This window comes from Martes martes (genome assembly GCF_963455335.1).
Source record: "Martes martes genome assembly, chromosome: 10".
NCBI classification, from domain to species: domain Eukaryota; kingdom Metazoa; phylum Chordata; class Mammalia; order Carnivora; family Mustelidae; genus Martes; species Martes martes.
The window spans coordinates 678,090-697,403 of NC_137898.1; the positions used below are offsets into that span (position 1 = coordinate 678,090).

Genomic DNA, 19,314 nt, shown 5'->3' on the forward strand with positions numbered 1-19,314 from the left:
TGCCTCACGGTGCTGCTGCGCCCGGTTCCGGGGGAGGCCACCGTGTCCCGAGGGGCGGGGCAGGGGCAGGGGCAGGGGGCATTCACACTCTCAGCAGGCGGGCCTCACGGGCCTGGTGCGGCCTCCAGAGGTCTGCCCGGCTCAGACTCTGGCTATGCCCCAGCCTCGGTCTGCAGAGGGCCTGGGATGCCCTCCCAGCCCCTCCCCTCCCAGTGGGATCGTGACCATAATCACAAAGAGACAGTGGCCAGCCTGCTGCCCAGCAGGCCTCCCAGGGGTTACACTCATTCTTCACCATGGAGGGAGGTGGCAGAGCCTGGGCCCCTGCCCGGCCCCAGAGAGCGAAGGGGCTCTGGGGTCACCCTGTCTGGACGCGATGTCCAGTCCAGACGCTGGTGCTCCTCCTGGGCTCTGCTGGGCACCACGGGTGAGGGGAACCCCGGGTCCCACCGTCCCGCCCTCAGTCATGGGGTCTCCGTGGAAAGAACCTTCCCTGAGCAGGGCTTCCTTGAACAGGAGGCGGGCGGGGGGCGGAGGCGGCTGCCCCTCCCGGCTGTCGCCCCACCTCCCTCTCCAGGGGGAGCGTCCGTCTGGAGTCAGAGCCACGTCGGCCGTCCAAGTGGTGAACACGGGCTCGTGCCGGCGCGCACCACGGGTGCCTCTCGCAGGCGCCGGGCGACCCACGACCGCACGGGTCCTGCTGAGGGGTCCGGAGCGGACACAGCGCGGGGGCAGAGAGTGGAGCGGTGGTTTCCTGGGACGGGGGCCTGGGGCGGGGACCGGCCGCGGGGTGGCGCGGACACGCTCCATGGTGGGCACGGGATGGCACGGCTGACATTTACCAGGCAGCTGTCACCGAGGTGGCTTGTGGCCAGTGAATCCTACTTCCAGACGAGAGGGGTCTGACCATTGCCCAGATGGGCCCAGGCTGTTCGCTACCTTCTGACGGTTCAAGCACTCAGGTTGGGGAGGGTTTGCTGTGTACCAAGCTCCCCCCGCACCGTATGTCCCAACGATCCCAAGCAAGTGGGGTTTTCCCAGGGTCCAAAGACACTCCTGGCCGCGTGTGCCCACGGGGGTGGCTCCGCGCGTGGCCGACACTGAAGCCCGGGCCTCCCGTTTGTTGCGGCCGGTGGTGCCCCGCTGCGCAGCCTCGCGCTCCGGGACCGGGACCGGGACCGAGGGCCTCCCAGATCGCCCCCTGGGTGCCGTCCTCCGACCGGGGGTCACCCGCCCGGACCGCTGAGGGCCGGGAGGTGCAGTGCCGCGAGGGAGCGGCAGGGGGAGCTGGCGGCTCGCGTCAACGGGCAGCGTCGCACCGGCAGGCTCAGGAGAAACCCGTGGGCCTCGGAGCGGCGGACCGAGCAGCATCCGACAGAAGGAAGTGGCCGGTCTCGAGCGTGGGGACCCGGAGCGCTTTCTCTCCCGACGGATACGTGGGTGGAGCGGGAACCCCCTCGTGGCCGGTGGATCTGTCGGTGCTTCTCAGGCACTGCACGGTCACGGGCCGGTCCTCGCGGCGTGTTCCGGTCACTCCCGGGATGGAGCGCAGGAGGCGGCGGCGCGGCGGACCCTCGCGGGCTGCCCCACGCCGCGATGACGCGGGAGGGAGGAGCGGGTGCCGGCCGGGAACCGAGAGCCGGCCACGCGGCTTCCCCACGTCCGAGGCGCCTCGCGGGGACAGGTGGGGACGGGGCAGGGGGAGCGCACGCCCGCCCTTGTGCCAGAACCACTGGGTCTGCGTGGCGAGCTGGGGGGTCGACCCTCACCTTCACTTCAGAGCTGGCGGAAGCAGGAGTGTGGCCTTGGATCACGCCCTGCGGCCAGCGTGGTCCCCCCCGCCCTGCTCCTCCTGGCGCCCCCCTGCGTGGTCGGCGGGAGCTTGGGCACGTCCTCTTCTGATCTCACTTGTCAGCCGGCTTATTTGCGGGGGCCCCAGAGAGGCGGCGGGCTCCTCCCGGCGGCCCGAGCCGTCACTGGGCTGTCCCCGGGCCTGTGTGGCTTCACGGCACTTTGCCTGTCTGGGCTCAGAGAGCTCTCCAGCCACTGTCCACTGTCCTGCACGGCTGGGAGGCACTCCTGGCCTGCCCACGACAGGGACGGGCTTCACCACCGCTCTGCAAGGTGGGCAGTGGTCTGTGGGGCTGCCATGCCCCCTCCCTGCCCCTCGTCTCGGAGCTCCGGCCAGACCCCTCCTCGGGAAGCCTGGATGCCGCCCCTTCCCTTCTGCAGCCTGGGCCCCAGGTGCCTGCCCCCCTCCACTGCCCGAGCTGCCCCCTACTGCCGGCAGAGTCAACCCCACCATTGCTTGAGGACCCCAGGGGGATCTGGACCCATGCTGAGAACCTGGGGGGTGACCCTTGCAGTGAGTGTGGGCCCCGCTGTGACCCCACGTGGTGCTGCTGGCCAAGACCCGCCTGGGGAAGGGCGCCAGACAGGGCTTCCGGCACAGGCCACCCATACCAGGACACCGGTGTTCACCGTGGCCGCCTGTGTGAAAGCAGCGGCCAAACGAGGCCACACCCCACGGGGCAGCTCCCTCCCTTCTGAGGCCTTTCGTCTTTTACTGTTGGGATGGAATTCCCATAACTACTCTACTGTTGTTCCTCTTCATGAAATTAAAAAATTTTGATTGTGGTAAAATATACAAAAAATGTACCATCTTCACGGTCTCTAAGCCCACGGCTCAGGGGCACGAAGCACATTCACACTGTTGTGCAGCCGTCCCGCCATCCGTGTCCAGAAGTTTCTATCCTCCCAAATGGAGACTCTGTCCCCAGGAGATACCGACACCCATCTACCCCCAGCCCCGGCACCCACCGTCCACTCTCCGTCCCCCTGAGACACTGACCCCCAGCCCTCCCCCGGCCCCCAGTGCCCACCGTCCACTCTCTGTCCCTGTGAATCTGGAGACTCTACGGACCCCATCTGGGTGGGATCCTGCAGTATTTGTCCCTATGTCTGGCCTGTTTCACTCCGCGTCACGTCCCCCAGGTCCATCCAGCTGTGGCTGGTGTCAGCGTGTCCCTCCGTGTTCAGGCCGAGGGACAGTCCAGCGTGTGGATGGACCCCGTGGGCTTGTCGGAAGCCCCTTTTCAGTTGTTTGGGGGATCCCAGAGTCTTAGGGAGGAAGGAGTGAGGAGCCCAGGCTCTCTGGCCCACCTCGATGTTTCCCCTTGAGCAGACGCCCCGACTTGGCCCTTGCTGAAGCCGGGCTGGGCAGCTGTGGGAGCCTCTGACCCAGCTGCCCGGGCGCGTGCAGGAGGTTGGGGGGAGCAAATGCCGGGGGGTCTGGCCCATGGCCCTGGCTGGTTACTGCCATTATGACCCCGATACACGTCTTTCCCCTCGGCCCACGGGCACCCCTGCCGACCGCCGACCTCCACAGCTGGGAGCCTGGCCGGGACGAGGCTGGGAGAAGCGGCGGGTCCTCACTGGCCTGCGTCCCTGCGGCCTCCTGCTGCTCCTCCCCGCTCAGCTGCCCCCCAGCAAAGCAGCTTCGGGCTCTGTCTCTCCGCCCTTCTGCCTCTCTCTGCGTCTGTCCCCTAGACCAGTCCCCACGTTGGTGCTAACCAGCGAGTGCGTCATCAGGTGGGGTTTCATTAAAACCCCATCAATCTCAGAACCGAACGGGGCGGCCTGGCCAGGCCCCGTGTGCAAACAGGAAGTACCGTGTGGACGGCCCCACGGTTCAGGGGATGGGGATGGACGGCCCCCAGCAAGTCCCAGCTCTGGTACCGTCCCTCCCAGCTGCGCCAACACGTCCTCACCCAGGGTCCCTTCCGAGTGCAAGGGGACAGTGGTCCAGCCTGGCTGGGGTCGAGCTGTCCCAGAGACAGGGCAGGGGGCTCCGGGGACCACTGCAACCTCGTTCCTGCTGCCCGGCACAGGCCCGGCCCATGGGGTGACTCGCCAAGAGGAGGGCGAGCGGCCATGCGCCAGGACCCGGAGGCAGCCGCTTGGGGGTGCCGCTCAGTGTGACCTGCTTGGGGCGGGGGGCCGTGCCAGCTCCGTCCTAGGTCTGGCTCGGTTGGGGCCGGGGCTCCTGCAGGTCCGGCTCCTGCCTGGGCTGCTGGGGATGCCGGCAGCTCGTCCCACCCGCGGCAGCCCTGTGGGTCATATGACAGGGGCACGGTGAGGGTCGGACCCGTGGAAACTGTGCTCCCCGGCATCTCCACCGGATCCCGGGGCGCGAAGGGGGTGGCGGCCGGGGGCTCCGTAGGAAGGGCTGTGTGGCCCATTCTCCACCGTCCTGGGCCCGCGCCTTGGGGCGTCTGTCCTCTGCCCTGGCACCGAGGGCAGCTGGGAACCTGTGTGCCACGGCCTGACCTAGGCCTGTCCCCGCCGATGCCACCCCTCGCAGGCAGTGGGGGCCGAGGCAGAGCGAACCCTGTGCGTTCTGGGGGCGGTGGCCCTGCTGGGGAGGGACAGTGGCCGGCAGGCTCTGCTCCTCCACATTGCCAGATGGCTGCAAGCTGGGCACAGAGGCGAGCCAGGGGGCTGTCCCTCTGGCGGACCTCCCGGCCTTAGCTAAGCAGGTGAGGTAGGGCTGCTCGGGCCCCAAATGCCGTGACCTGACATCTGGGGCCCTTGCCTCTGTTTGACCGGCCAGCCCCCCACCCCCCCATTCCTTCCAGGCCCCAGGCACAGCCAGGGCTGGACGAAGGCTGGGCTGGGCAGACCACACGCTCCTCACGGCTTCCGTAAACCCGAAGCCTTGTTCTGGTGAGCCCAGGCTTCCCTGTCCTGCAACACGACGGAGAGGGCCAGCGAGCCCTGCCCTCCCCAGGCCGCTCCTGCGGGCCTGGTCATGAGGGCCCTGGAAAGGGCGGGTGTGAGGTCTGCAGGTGGACCGATGGCCTCCCTCCTGCCCCACCGGTGCCCCGAAGGGAGTTCTCCTTTGAGCGCCTCACACAGTGGTCGTTGAACAGCAAGGGGATGGTCTCTAGCCCAGTGGGCTGGCGGTGGTGGCTGCTGGGAGCCCTTGGGGGTGGCAGGACAAGGTCTCTGAGCCCAGTATCCCGCGGTCCAGTGCCCTGCACGGGGGCTGCCTGGGGCGGCGGCGGTCTGAGACTCTGTGCTGACTGTTCTGGGCACCACCCGTGTGACTACTGTTTGCCATCCTGTCCCCTGAGCTGTGAGGTCCCGGGGCAGGGCTACCCCCTGCCTGTCCCTTGTCCTCCTGGGCCTCAGCTGGGACGTGCTCTGCCGGGCAGCCCAGCCCCAGGGACGGTGCGTGGAGACAGTCTGGCCATTGTGGAAACATGGCTCTGGGCCGCTGGCTTCTGCCCACCGGCCCGACCTGCCAGGAGGGGCGAGAGCCCAGGCATCGTGGGGGGTCCTTCAGAGTGGGGCATCTGGAGACCCGCTGTTGCCCCCCAGTGCCCTAGCCCCTTCGTGGCTGCTGGGACACTGGTCAGCCTCTGATGGCTCAGGGTTTGGTTGCGGTTGAGTCATGTTTCCCCTCCTTCCCGCAAGGACCTGGCCTCTCCGACCCGGGGCATGTCCCCGAAGGCACAGTTGAACCAGGCCTTTGTTTTTCCAGGGAGGAGGGGGAACAGAGACCGTATTTTCCGACGTGACTTTTGCTGTCCTGGTGCCAAGTACATGGCTCACAGGCCTGTGAACCCTGCCGGGCCGCAGCCCGTGACTCAGGCTTCCCCAGGGAACCCGGAACCGCTGTGCCCTGCGCCCGTGGAGATCCTGGATTAGCCCCGGAGCCGGAGCCCTCGGCTTTGTCATCCTGCGCTGTCATCAAACGCCTGCTAATCCACCACAACCTACAGCAAAGGCCCGAGGCCCGGCCTCCCGGAGGCAGGTCCCCTCTGCCAAGAGCGCCTGCTCAGACGGCTCCCCAGGAGGCCCCCCTGTGGGTCAAGGGCTCCGGGCAGAGCGAGCGCTCCCCTGGGCACAGCGGTGCCTGCTGCACAGTCGAGCTCAACCCGTGTTTGCTGAACGAGAGAAGGAGAGTGGTCCCACCCACGGCTGCCTGGACGCGTGTCCGTGGAGCCCCCAAGTCCCCAGGCCTCTCGATCTGCAGCCACACGGTCCTGTCCTCTCGTGCGGCCGGCGGCCGGTGTGAGTCGCGTACCGAGCAGAGCGGGTGCCTTCCGTGCCTGCGCCCTCTGCCCCAGCCAGAGGAGATGAGGCGGCCGGGTTTGCCCTTTCTCCCCCTCTCTCTCTTAATTGTGGCAAAAACCACTTAACATAAAATTTACCAGCTTGGCCGTTTGGAAGTGCAGACTCAGCAGCACTAAGTCCCTGCGTAGCGCCCAGGAGGGAGGCGGGAGGGGTGCAAAGGGCTGACTTTCTGGGCCAAGCAGGTGTGCGTGGTCCGTGAGGTGGCCCCAGGGACAGGGACGGGCCCATGCAGCAGGACTGCGGCCCCGCGGGGTGGAGCCCTTCAGAACACACCGCGTCCACCCAGCTCGGGCCCAGCGATTGGAGCCTGGAATTTGGCCTCAAGCCTCCCGAGGACTCACCGGGGTCAGGGTCCCCACTGCCCCCGGCGCTGACCCGAATCTGCCCCTTCACACTGCCAGTGCGTGTGAGTAGTCTGTCCCCCAAGCTCCAGCGCGCTCCAGAGGGCGAGGACCCGTCGACGCCGTGGGACAGACGCAGAGGAAGGAAGGAAGGACTCCAGGAGGCCAGGAGAGCAGAACAGTCGGTCCAATGAGGGGCCCGTCGCCTCCTCAGGCCACAGCCAGCCAGGGAACTTGGGGTCTGCTGGCCGGGGTGACACAGGCCCCTCCTGGCACTGCCCGCGGTGGCCAGAGGCTGGCTGCGCTGGTGGGCGGTGGGGGTGGGTGGAGCGCAGGCGTGACCTTCCTGTACCTGTCCGCTTGGGGGAAGCTGTGCCCCGCCACACCCCCTCAAGTCAGCTTGGTCGGTGCTGTCCCCTGGGGCAGGCAGGATGGGAGGTGCCAGGTCCCCAGCACCCCCAGGCCAGAAAGGCCAGCAGGCTTTGTCCCCACCTGGGCCGAGTACCAGCAGCGGCAGCCTCTGTGTGCGGGCACAGCTCCATGGGCGCACCGGCTCTCCCAGGTGTGGGGACACTGGGGACACACCGAGCTGGACCCTGCGCTGTGTCGACCCGCCGGAGGAGGCCTTCCCCTGGGAGGACCCAGCCGCACTTGAGGGCGACAACCAGCAGTGTGGCGTAGACAGTGTCCCCCCAGGGCCCTGACCCGCTGGGTCCCCAGCACACCTCCCGCCGGCCCCACAGCACGTGGGACAATGCCCAGGGGCGAAGTCGCTGGCCAGCGGACTCTGTGGAGCGTTTGCTCTTTGACACGCTCTGGGTCGGCAACAGAATGTGTCTTGTTCGGCTGCAATTACTTTTGCGTTCGTGGAGTAAATCCCTGAGGGGCAGTGGTCACCTGCTGCCGGGAGCCGGGCAGGCCTTTCTCTGGACACAGAGGGAGCAACAGACACCATCCCATCCGAGGGGGGCGAGCAGGGGTGGGCGGGGCTGTGGGGAGCACCACCTGTGGGCTGAGGGGCGTCTCTGTGGATAGATGCACCGGCCTGGGAGTCCTGGTGCTTGGGGACGTCGGAGGGGACGAGGGGCTGGGCCCGTGTGCCCCTCAGGAAGCGAGCTGTGGGGGCAGAGGGCTGCTCCCGGGGAGGTTGGCCCAGCCTCAGAGCCAGTGCTTCCAGGGCCCAAGGGAGGGGATAGGGCTGTGGTCCCCGAGCGGCCCAAATGTCACCCCACAGTGCCCACCGTGCCGGTCACTTCTCGGTGCCCCCTTGTCTGCTCTCAAGCAGCTTACAGGGTACGGGCATGTCGGCCTCACTCCGGGACCTGCCCCCCTTCAGCTCCCACCTTGGAACCACTTCCTGCACCCACCAACCTGCTGTACTCCACGGGACAGGGAGCAGCTCTCACTCTCCCCACGCCCTTTACCCTGGCAGACAGCTCTGTGGGCAGGGGTCTCATTTCCTCCCTCTGCGTGCCCAGTGCTCAGTCCCGGGGAGGAGCCCGGGGCCACGCTGCACCTGCCCCAGTGCTCTCAGTGTCCAGCCAGAGAATGGAGGCCCAGAGTCACCCAGCAAATGCCCCCCTGCCCCCCTGCGCCCCGCCCACAGCTGCATGATGGAAAAGGGGTCAAGGGACTTGGTCCTGGTTGCAAGGCCGGTCTGTAGACAGTGTCCAGCCCTCCAGGAAGGGGGCTAGAGGTCCTGACATTTTCCTGCCGCATACGGGCGTCCCCGCCAGCCTAGGGCCTGGCCACCTTCATGGATGGTGGTCCTTCCTGGCCCAGCTGTCCTTTAGGTAGGCATGGCTCCAAGGTGACCCCCACCGGGAAGGGGGAGGGGACCCTGCCGGACAGCTGCGCTGAGAAGGTAGTGAGCCCCTCCCCTGTCGTAGCCCGGTGTGGGCTGCTCTTGGGCCTGGATGACCTGGCGGAGAAGCAGATTAGGGCTGTGCGCCCCAGTGCGTGAAATCAGCCTTATCGGGCCCAGGATGTTGTCTTAGGTGGGGCTGGCAGGCCCGGGTGGGGTGGGTGTTCCCAGGCCACCAACGGGCAGCGCGGCTCACCCCCACCCCATGGCCGTGGGAGGCGAACCCTCCGATGCTGGGGCTTTAGGCTGAGACCTCCCCAGGGCACCCAGGAGCCCCTTCCTCCTCCCACTTCTTCATTCCCTGACCATGCCCGTTCTGAATCTTTGCCCCCAGGGTGCCTGCCCACTTCTAGCCCCGTGTCTACCTGTAAGTCATACTCTGTGTCCAAGCCAAGCTGGGACGCCCCCGTGATACCCGCCTCACCCCCCTGCAGGCCGTGAAGTCTCGGAGTCTATCCTCCTGTTCCCCTTTCCTGTGTCTGCAGATAGGGGATGGGGTTCTGAGGTCAAGCTCCCAGATTGGGCCCTCAGGCTGAGCCCCAGGAATGCCCATGCCTCCTGGAACTTACTCCAGCCTCTGTCATGCTGGGAGACTGGACCTGGGGCCCCAAGGCTGGCCCAGAGCCAGGGTGACATCACCAGCTGGGGAGAGGAAAGCAGACACCCCTTCGTCTGCAGCCTTGGCTTCTGCCTGAGGGTCTCAGGGGGTCAAAAGCCAGGTGGGCTGAGGAGCCTGTAGTCTAGACAGGTCCCAGCCCCAGGCAGTGGGGGAGGGGACCTGGACAAAGATGCAGAAGCTCTCAGAGCAAGCTCCCCGTGTCTTCGAGACCTCTGGGAGCCTACTGAGGGGCCAAAGGAGGGATAGCCAGGGCCATGGTCCTGGGCTCAGACTGGGGATCTACCCCACCATCCTCCCCCCACAGTGAGGCTCCAGAAGACCCACCTGGATGGGGCCAGTCCTCAGGGACTGCCCTGTGGCTTCCCTTCTAAGGGCCATATGGGACCCACCCTTCCCTACCCTTTGCATGTGACAAGTGGAGGGAAGGGCCTACCTAGAGCCCTGCCCCTAACTAGCATCAGACCTTCTCCAGTGTGGGTCCCACCTGCAGGGCTTGAGTGAAGAGGCTGGGCCTGTGGGGAAGATGTGGTCATGTCAGATGTTGTCACTGACTTGTGAGTCTGGAAATGAGTTGAACCCATGGCCCTTACGAGTAGGGACATACCAGAGGTCAGGAGAAGCCATCACAAAGCAAGCAAGCAACGAACAAATCAAACCACCAGAAGTGGAAAGATTCATTACTATTGCAACAAACATTTCCCTTGAGAAGTGGGGGGCATAGTTTTGTAGGAAAAAAATAAAAAGGAAAATGAAGTATATTTTAGATATTATTAGTTCAAGAAACATTGACTCAGCGAAGCAAAAAGTGAAAGATGGATGAGAAAGGTAACGGACTGAGACGAGAGAGAGTGACCGTCAGGCAGGCATACGAAGGAAATAGAAAGACGCAGGGATAGCAGGTATCTCTGGTAAAACCGGTACGGAGCAGGATGACGGTGCACGGCATTGAACAAGTAATGTGGATGATGTCAAAAGTTCTTTAGAATAAAGAAGAAAAGGATGAACTGGTGTGAGTGGTCAATGTTTTTGGAACGGGTCATATCAGACTAGCATGCCTGCCAGTAAGGATGATACACTTGGGACAAAAGATAAAATACGACGGTTTTAAGTATGGGGAGCAACCGAGAGCAGATGGCAACCAGATGGGTACTGCCCTTGAGAAAGAGACGCCAAAGAGGAATGGTCCGCATTTTGCTGGCTTTCCCCAGAAGAACATTCCCGGGTTGCAAGCACTCTGGGCAGGGCTCAAGGAAAATGCTCAGAAGTCGGAGGTCCAAGCTCAAGGTCGCTGAGAGACTGGAAGTTAGGAAGGAAGGTACGGAAACAAGGCAGCCACAGGTTATTGGTTGAATTCTTAAACATGGCACATAGTCGGGGGCAACTCTAGCAGCGCAGTGGGAAGAAAGAGTGGTAGGCTGACAGAGGCAAGAGTCTGGAGTTGAAGTCGGCCACCTTTGAGACACCTGATGAATGGCTTGCACTTCCCATTAAAACTCCATCAGCACTGCGTCTAGGGTAAGGACAGGAGCTGTGGCTTGGAGTCACTGAAACCTGACACAAAACTGAAAGATGTCCAGATAACAGAGCCTAAAGCATCTTCCCCAAGATCACCAATGCACCAATAATGTGCCTCCTGCTAGCACCAAACAGAACACCCTTGCAACGAAGGTGACAGAATCTACGTCTCTGTTGTGTGTCACACACGAGGTGAGAAGCACACGGCATGAGAGTGTGACCCACAGCCGAGACGAAGAGAACCCCACAGAGATCATGTTTTGAAATTAGAACACAAATTTTTTAAAGTAGCCGTTATGAGGATGCAAAGTAACTTCCGAGGAACATGGATACAATGGAAGGAGAAGAGATGAGGAAGTTCAGGGGAGACGCAGGAACTCCGGAAAATGACCAGGTGGAAACCCCAAAACTGAAAAAAGATCTGAAATAAAATAGTCATGCAATGGCTGTGAATGAGTCGTCATTGACAGAAGATAGGGTAGTGCACAGAGAAGAATCAACAAGCTTGGAGGAGGTGAGTAGAAATGATCTACACTGAGGAATGAAGAGGAAATGCTTGTTCTAAAAAGTCTCAGTGACCCGAGATAATGTCAGAAGTTAAGTTGATTGTAGAGAAGAGAGGAAAAAGGGGATAGAAAACATATTTGAAGGAAAAAAATGGCCAAATGTTTTCTAATTTGACTAAAAATTAAGGATCTTAGTTCCAAGGAGAAAACCCCAAGAAGAATAAATATTTAAAAAATCATATCTATACACATGATAGTCAATGTGCTAAAAAAAAAAAAGTAAAAGAAAATCTTTAAAGTGGCCAGGAGAAAAGATACATATAGCATACAGAGGAAACAAATAATAAAGTGGTAGATATAAATCCAATAATATAAAAATTTACAATAAATGTAAGCAGACAAAACTCTCCCATTAAAAAGGCAATTATTTTCAGATTGGATACAAAAAGCATGGGCCAACCATAATCTGCCTGTAAGAGACACATTGTAAACATATGTATGCAGAGAGGTTAAAAGTGAAAGGATGGGAGCATGTATGCCCTGTGATTGAGAATCACAAGGAAGCCCAAGTGGCTACATTACTATAGACACAGAAGACTTCGAGACAAGGACTATTACCAGAGATAAAAAGGGTCATTTTACAATGCTAAAGTGCCAGTTCACAGGAAAGCATGACAATGTTAACTATGTATATGCCTGATGACAAAGGTTCAAAACACACCAAGTAAAAATAGACAAAATTTAAGGGAAAAACAGATATGTCCATCAGATTTGGAGAATTTAACCCCTTCTCCCCCTCAGTAATTGGTAAAGCAAATAAACAAAAATTCAGTAAGGCTGGCAAAGATCTGAAAGACACCATGGACGGACATGACTTATAGTGTTTTAAATCTACCCAGGAGTCCCCAGTACATGTCCTTTACATGTCCATGTGGACCATTCATCAAGATCTCAAGAACATCACCAGGCTATAAAACAGCTCAATGAGCTTCCAAGGACTGAAATCATGACAGTACGCCTTCTCACTGAACTAGAAATTAACTGAAAACCAGTAACAATAAGACAGCGAGGAAGTATTTGAAAACCAGCGACATAGTGAGTTCTAAATCACTTATAGATCAAAGACGTCACTATAGACCTAACAGAAACTATAATATGTGGGTAAATATAAATGAAAAAAATGTTTCCTACTTTCTTTAAAGGACTAGTAGATCTTTATTTTCTTAATTTTTAATTTTTTAAAAGATTTTTATTTATTTATTTGACAGACAGAGATCACAAGTAGGCAGAGAGGCAGGCAGAGAGAGAGGGGGAAGCAGGCTCCCCGCTGAGCAGGGAGCTCGATGTGGGGCTCCATGCCAGGATCCTGGGATCATGACCTGAGACAGAGGCTGATGTGTCACCGACTAAGCCCCCAGGGGGCTCAGATGCCAGCCCAGCCGCTGCCCAACTGCAGGAGCAAAATGTGAAGGCTGAGGGAGGCCAGCCTCCCACTCCCGCCAGGCTGCCGGGGGCGTCCCACACTCCGGCTGGAGGTCCGGCAGAGTCAGGGCGGGAAGATGAGCCCGTCCCCCAGGGCCAGGGGAGCAGTGCCCATGCAGCCCTGCCCCTCCCAGCCAGGGACGCATCAGTGGACAGAAGACAGGACATCGTCCGAGGAAGGAGCAGAGAGCCGCTCCCCAGAAGAGGTCCCCTAAAAGCTGTGAACTATGTGAACGGAGCACGGATGAAACCGAAGGGAGACTTACACAAATTGACAATTCCCTTGTGGAGACGCCCCACACCCCTTCCCACAGCGGATAGAAGAGCCGGTCAGGAAGTTAACAAGGATGTGGAGGAACTTGATCCCGTGGGCCAGCAGGACCTGACCAGCGCTTAGCCAACAGCAGCAGAGCACACACGCCCCCTGGGCGCCCACAGGGCGTGGACCGAGGTGGGCCACATCCTGGTCACGGAACAAAGCTCTGCACGCTGGACGTGATGGAAACCGAACTGGGCAGGGTTTGTCTCTGACGACAGACTTTGGAGCCGGCAACGGAGAGTTAGCCAGGAACCCCCAAGCGCTCAGAAACGCAGTCTAAGTAATCCACGGGCTGGGAGGGAGAGTTGGGGAGCACAATGACACACTGAGCCGCGTGAAAATGAAAACACCACGTGTCAGAAACTGACACAGGGGAGGGGGCGGGGCCGGGCAGAGAGGCCTGGACACAGAGCCGTGCACAGGGCCACCCTGTCTGTGCCTGACGTATGGGCAGAGCCAGTGGCGCAGGATCACCCGCCATCGGGTTGGACACACGGGAGCCTCCTGACCCCTGACTGGGGCACTTGTGTCTCCCAGGAAAGCCAGGGCAGGTCCCCACTCATGGACAGAGCAGAGAGTGGAGAGTGAGGTGCTGGCTGGCCGCTCACGGAGGGGAACGGGGTGACACCTGTCCGCCCGGGGCTGTGGCTTGTGGGGAATGGGCTGGATGCTCTAAGTGGCCCATTGTCTCTGCCTGTCAAGCTACCTTGGCTCCAGGGCCACAGGGACAGGGCTTCCCTGCCCGGCCTGAGCCTCTGAGCCGGGTGGGGTGGGGAGTTCTGCAGCCCATCAGGGCCCCCCGGTGCCTGCTCTCCCTGCCTCTGTGCGGCCTCGGCCTCGGGTCCAGGGTCAGAGGGCGTGTCTGGCCTCGGGAGTGGGGGCCGGACGGGCCAGTGGGGGGGGCCTCTGCTGCCCCCAGGGCTCCTGAGAGCTCCTGGGGTCTGTCAGGGAGGGGGTCAGGGCCCCCCCCCCCAGCACTGCTCCGGGGATGCCACCGCCGTGCTTCAGCTCTCTGGCTGGGGAATGTGTTTCGGGAGGAAGCCACAGCCCCACTGTCCCCGTGGTGATTTCCTTCTGCATCTCGCCGTCACCTCTTTACAAATCCTGGTCCCCCAGGCCGCGAGCGTCTCTCCCCCAGGGTCACTGCCTGGCTGCCTGGGCCCCTGGCTCCTGCGTCCCTGGTCCCGCCAGAGGAAGACAGTGCTGTCCCCGCCCTCCAGGAGCCAGGCAGAGGGAGGCGGGGTGTCACCATCCAGACACAGTGCAGGGTAGGGGCCTGGGGGGCAGTGACCCCGAGCACGTGTGCGCAGAGCACCTGCGCTGTTTGCCCGCACGGAATTCCTCAGAGACTCTGGGTGTGCCTGAGTGTCCGCACGCTCCTGCTTTGCTGAGTGCGAGCCCTGGGCACGAGAGCTCGTGGTGCTGGTGCCTGCCAGCCCCGGGAGCCTCGGGGACGCTGGCCCAGCCCCCTGCCTCAGCTCCCTCCATGCTGTGGCCTTTGTGGACCTACCTGGAGACATGGCTGCTTTATTGGTGTTTTATGGGAACCTGGGAATTGGTAGGAGCAGAAGCCCCTCTGGCTAGGAGGGCTGGACGGGGCTAAGGGCGGGAGGACACCCGCGGGCCGCCAGTAGGCGCCAAAGAGTTTGCTGCCAAATGCCTCCTTCTAGGTCTGCAAGGGTCTGCCTAACCATTTACAGTCATTGTCTCCAGGCGGGGTTTTGCTTAAAATTTTTTCCAATTAAAAAAAAATTGTGATAAAATACATGTAACAAAATGCCGTCTGTCTCCAGAAGCTTCTATCCTCCCAAGAATCCATCCCCTGAGACACCAACCCCCGTCCCTCCCCCGGCCCCGGCGCCCACTGTCCACTCTCCGTGCCCCTGAGATACTGAGCCCATCCCTCCCCTGGCACCACCGTCCACTCCCTGTGCCTGCGAATCTGGAGACTCTAGGGACCCCATCTGGGTGGGATCCTGCAGTATTTGTCCCTGTGTCTCGCCTGTTTCCCTCCGCGTCACGTCCCCCAGGTCCATCCAGCTGTGGCCGGTGTCAGCGTGCCCCTCCGTGTTCAGGCCGAGGGACAGTCCGGTGTGTGGACGGACCACGTGCATCTGCACGTCTGTGGATGGACGTGGGGGCTGCTTCTGCGTTTCCACTGTTGTGAGTAATGCCGCTCCGAATGTGGGGACGCACGTGTCCCCTAACCCTGCTTCCTGCTCTGAGGCCACACCCGGAGGTGACGCTGTAATTGTTGCAAATAGGACTTCATGCTGTGATCAAGACCTTTCAGGTTTGCTGGGAGTATTAGACGGACCCTGCACCCCTGCGCCCCTGCCGTGAGGCTGCCCCGTGGTCCACATGCCGTGGGAGCCACAGGGAGGGTGGGAGGAGGACAGCGCATTCTTCCCGCCTTGGGCAGGCCCCAGCGCCCGGGGACAGGGGACAGGGGAGGGGGACAGGGGAGGGGTAGCGTGTGAGCCTCCCCTGACCCCGGAACACAAATGTGCTCACCTTCAGGGAACCCCCCTACCAGTGGCCAGTGGCCTCCCCCACTGTCACAGACCCTTGGAGCTACGGGGGCAGGGGTGGGGCCCTCTGTGGATGGGGTGGTGCTGGGGACATGAGGTGGGGGCCGGGGGGAGCCCGTCCTTCGGCTAGACCGTGGACCTTGGGGGCCAGGGCCCAGCAGCCAGCCCAGCTCTCCAGAGGAATTCTATTTGTTCAGTGATTCAGATAAACAAACACACGCACGAAGGTTTCAAATCAGGGCAGCCCCACCAGAAAACCAAATTTACTCTCCGCTCCCCTTCTCTCTCACAGGAGAGCACACCCCTGACCCCCAGCCCATCGGGCAGCGAGGGTCTCAGCCCACTGGGGCCAGGAGGCTGAGCCCAGCCGCGGGCATCGTGGGACGGCTCTCCCCGGGGCCCCAGGGCCAGGCAGAGAGGGATCAGTGGTCCTCGTCCCTGTGAGGAAGCGCCTGGCCTGGAGACACCGGGGCCCACACCTGCCCTTTGTGTCAACAGCGCCCGCAGATAATCCGGCCGCTATCAGTGGCTCCCAGAGCCCCAGCCCACTGCTCACTTCCTCCTCGGGGTTGTAAGGGACTCGGCCTGTCCCGGTTGAGAAATCACTCCCTATCACCCCGGACAAGCGGTAACCCTCCCGCAAATGCCCGTTTCGCCATCTGTGACGCCAGCAAGCTCGGTGCCTGCGCGGGGGGTGGGGGCTGGCCGGGGCCACTCCCACGATCCTCGGGGGCATCCAGGGCGGCAGGAATTTGGGCACTGCCAGGAGAGGAAGGCACCGCCCCATTAACCGCCGCGGTGCGAGACTCAACGCACTTCGGGGGAGCCACGATCCCACACTCGTTAAATACACAGAAAGTCCAAGAAATGACAGAGCGCGGGGTCCAGAGCCTGGACCTCATCTTCAACCTCACCCCCAGAGGGCAGACGGGCTCACGCCCCACCTGTAGGGCCCTTGCTCCCTGTGGGGCCCTGCTCAGGCCAGATCCCGCCTGGTGGGCTTCGTCCTCACCGGGGTCAGCCTCGGTCCAGCCACTGGTGACAAAGAGGGCCGTCTGATGGCCACTTCCTGTCCCAAATCTGAGTGGCCCAGTGATAGCAGCGGCAGCAAGAGCCCCACTCGGGGACATGGCCAAGGCCTGCACGCCACTCCTCTCGTCTACAGGGCAAGGCTGGCTGGATCCTGTGAGGGCCGGAACCCATCCCATCTCCCCGGAGTCCAGCAAGCCCATCGCTATCAGACCTGGGGCTGGGGTCCTGGCAGTGGCCGTGTGGCCCTCAGGGACCCCAGGGGAACAAAGGCTTCTGGGGCCACTGCCCTGGGCCAGGCCTTTCCCTACATGTGCCCCTGTGCACGGCCCCCGTGCCGCGGGGTTCCTTGGTGTGTGACCCACTGCCCGCCAAGCTTCCCACGGACCCTGTCTGCAGATGTGGGAATGGAGGCTGAGAGAGGCCACAGCCAGCCACAGCCTCGCCCTGTCCCCATACCACCCCTCCTTGAGCAGGAAGCCCTTTGAGAAGGGGCAGGGGACAGAGTCACTGCCGGGCTGCTCCTGGGAACCCCAACCCCTCACCCTTCCATGGCCCCCTCCATAGACTTGGCCTTGGCTCTGTGCACGGCCATTCAATGGACGATGGTGGGGGCAGGCTGGCCAAGCACCAGGTGCTCAGAGGACAGGTGCTTGCCCGCGAACTGCCCAGGGGCACAAGGTCACAGGGAAGAAGGGCCCCGATGTTTGAGGGTAGGTGGCCAGTCCCACACCTGCTCTGACTCCAGCGGCCTCCCCAGGGGTCCCTCCAGAACCCCGAAAGCTGAGACGTGAGCAGACGCCAGGCCTGGGGCCTCCCAGGGTGTCCTGCTTGGACGAGAAAGTGCCCGGTAGCCCGGGTCCTGTGGTTCAGGTCACGTCCCAGGAGGAAGCCTGGGTCAGCCGGGCCGTCTCGGACCCTGGCCGTGGTCACGGACGCCTTCAGCGGCCCTGGGCAGCGCCTTACGGGACATGGTGGGGGGATGAGCCTGGGAAGGGAAGTTAACGCCAGGCAGGGACCTCCTGTGGCCTGGAGGCGCCTGGGCAGCCACTCGGGGCAGAGCCGTGCCTGTAGCTTCCCGGGTGGCCCGGCCTCGTGCGGGCAGGACGTGTCCCCCAGCAGCCTGGCTGTGGGCTCGGAGGAGCAAGGGGTCACGTGTGAACTCTGGCTTGAGTCCAGTGCCAGCAGCACGGACCCCGCTGGACCTGTGCCTCCTGCCTTTGGGGAGGTGTCTGTCCCTCACACTCCCCTCAGCCGGGTCCCGGCCCGGCCCACAGATCCTTGAGGCCCTGCCTCCCGCCATGCCCTGTCCTGCCCACCAAAGACTCATAGCACTTTGGAGCCGGTCCTGTCCACCCTGCCTGTCCCCGGGGACCCCGCTGCTGTGATCAGCTGCAGGTGACCCGGTGTCCAGTTCCAAGGCCCAGCAGGAGAGCCTGGGCGGGGAGAGCAGCTGGCTCTGCTGGGGGCCACACTCACTCACGCCCATCAGGGTCCCGCTCCCGCTCCCACAGGCTGCCTCTTGCTCCCCCACGATCCCCCACGATCCCACACAATCTTCTGTGATCCCTCACGATCCCCCACGATCCCCCTGACGCACACAGTGCTCTCTCTCACAGGACCAGGGCCAAGTCAGGGCACGGGGAGGGGACGACTCAGAGACCGAAAACCAGGTTGGGACGGGCCCCTCCGTGCAGGAAAGATGCTCAGCCCAGCCCAGGCTTTGCGCCTCCGTCCCCAGTGGGGACCTCCGGGTCGGGCCCACTTGCCGTCAGTGGAGCTGCTGGTCCGTGGGGCGTGTGGCCATCTCGTGCGGAGAGTTCAGCACCGTTTGCCCCATCCGGAAGGACCTGACGCCTGCACAGCCGCGGTCTGGGGCCAGGTGTCCGCTGTGCTATGGGGCCGTCTCAGCCCACCTGGTGGGGTGATTTTGGGGGCAAGCCAGTGGGCAGCTCCCCGGCCCGGCCCAGTGGGCACGGCCACTTCCACCCCTCATGGCCACGAGGCCATGTGTGACTCAAGTTGCCCCGGGGCCCACTGCCGCCTGGAGCCAGGAACCGGAACCAGAAGCCGGCCAGGGTCTGAGGCGGTACCGGGTTGGGGGTTGTACTGTGGGGCTGGGTCCCGTCGCTGGGGATGCTGCCCCCAGGCCCCTCCAGAGAGAGCGAGGCCCCGGCAGCCCCAGGGAGTCCGTGGGGTCAGGGTCCACAGAAGCCGCGAAGCCACGGCAGGAGGGTCCCTCCAGGCCAGGACGGGGGAGCCTGTGGGAAGCTGAGCCCCACCCGGCAGCTATGCCCATCTCTGCCCGTCCCCGGCGGCTGGCCAGCCCCAAGCCAGTGCCCACTGTTTACCCGGGTGAGGGGAAGAGCAGGCCCTGCCCCGCCCTCCCACGTGAAGCCGCTGGGGCCGGAGCCAGCTCCTGGGGCTACAAAAGGCCCCTGCCCGCTCGGGTCCGTCCTTAGACGCTGCCCCCGGGGCCTTCTCCCCTCCCTCGGCAGGATGGGTGTCAGCGGCAGGACGCCGGCCCCGCTCTGGGCCCTGGCCCTCGCCCTGGCCTGTGCCCAGCTCGCAGGTAAGGCTCCCACCGAGCAGCTTCCGGGGCTGGTCCCGACCTGGCAGCCCAGGGGTCCCCCACATCCTGGGGCGGCTCTGGGCCTGGGAGGGCGGCAGGCAGCTCCGCAGCCTGGCCCCGGCCCCGGGGAAGCTGGGCGTGTCTGTGAGCGGCCCCCAGGCTGGGCCCGGGCCCTGGCCCTCGCTGTCTTGCGGGCGCCGGCTTGTGGGTTCGGGGAGCCCTCGGGGGCTGCGGGGGCCCACGTCGGGGAGAGGCCTCTGAGGCTGAGCCGCTCCCCTGAGGTGGGGGAGAGGAACCCGGCATCTCTGAGGCCCCCGACGGCCGCCCCGGTTGGCGGGTACGTCTGTCTGTGCTGCTTTCCTGCCGCCTCTGCCCCCGCCAGACCTTCTCTGAGC

General features: G+C 62.9%; 2 protein-coding genes across 2 annotated transcripts in view; both read left to right on the top strand.

Moving 5' to 3' along the window:
* The window catches only part of MUC2 (mucin 2, oligomeric mucus/gel-forming), a gene marked incomplete at both ends in the record, with an annotated part of 32,824 nt that extends 28,686 nt beyond the window's left edge, over positions 1-4,138 (top strand). Inside the window, 3 exons of the mRNA XM_080817863.1 lie at positions 1,152-1,684; positions 3,550-3,591; positions 3,751-4,138. Coding sequence (XP_080673989.1) covers positions 1,152-1,684; positions 3,550-3,591; positions 3,751-4,138 — 963 coding nt within the window. The remainder of the gene's footprint in view (positions 1-1,151; positions 1,685-3,549; positions 3,592-3,750) is intronic.
* Positions 4,139-18,846: 14,708 nt separating this feature from the next.
* MUC5AC (mucin 5AC, oligomeric mucus/gel-forming) overlaps positions 18,847-19,314 on the top strand; it is a gene marked incomplete at both ends in the record, with an annotated part of 32,929 nt that continues 32,461 nt past the window's right edge. Inside the window, one exon of the mRNA XM_080817864.1 lies at positions 18,847-18,919. Within this exon, the coding sequence (XP_080673990.1) occupies positions 18,847-18,919 (73 nt within the window). The remainder of the gene's footprint in view (positions 18,920-19,314) is intronic.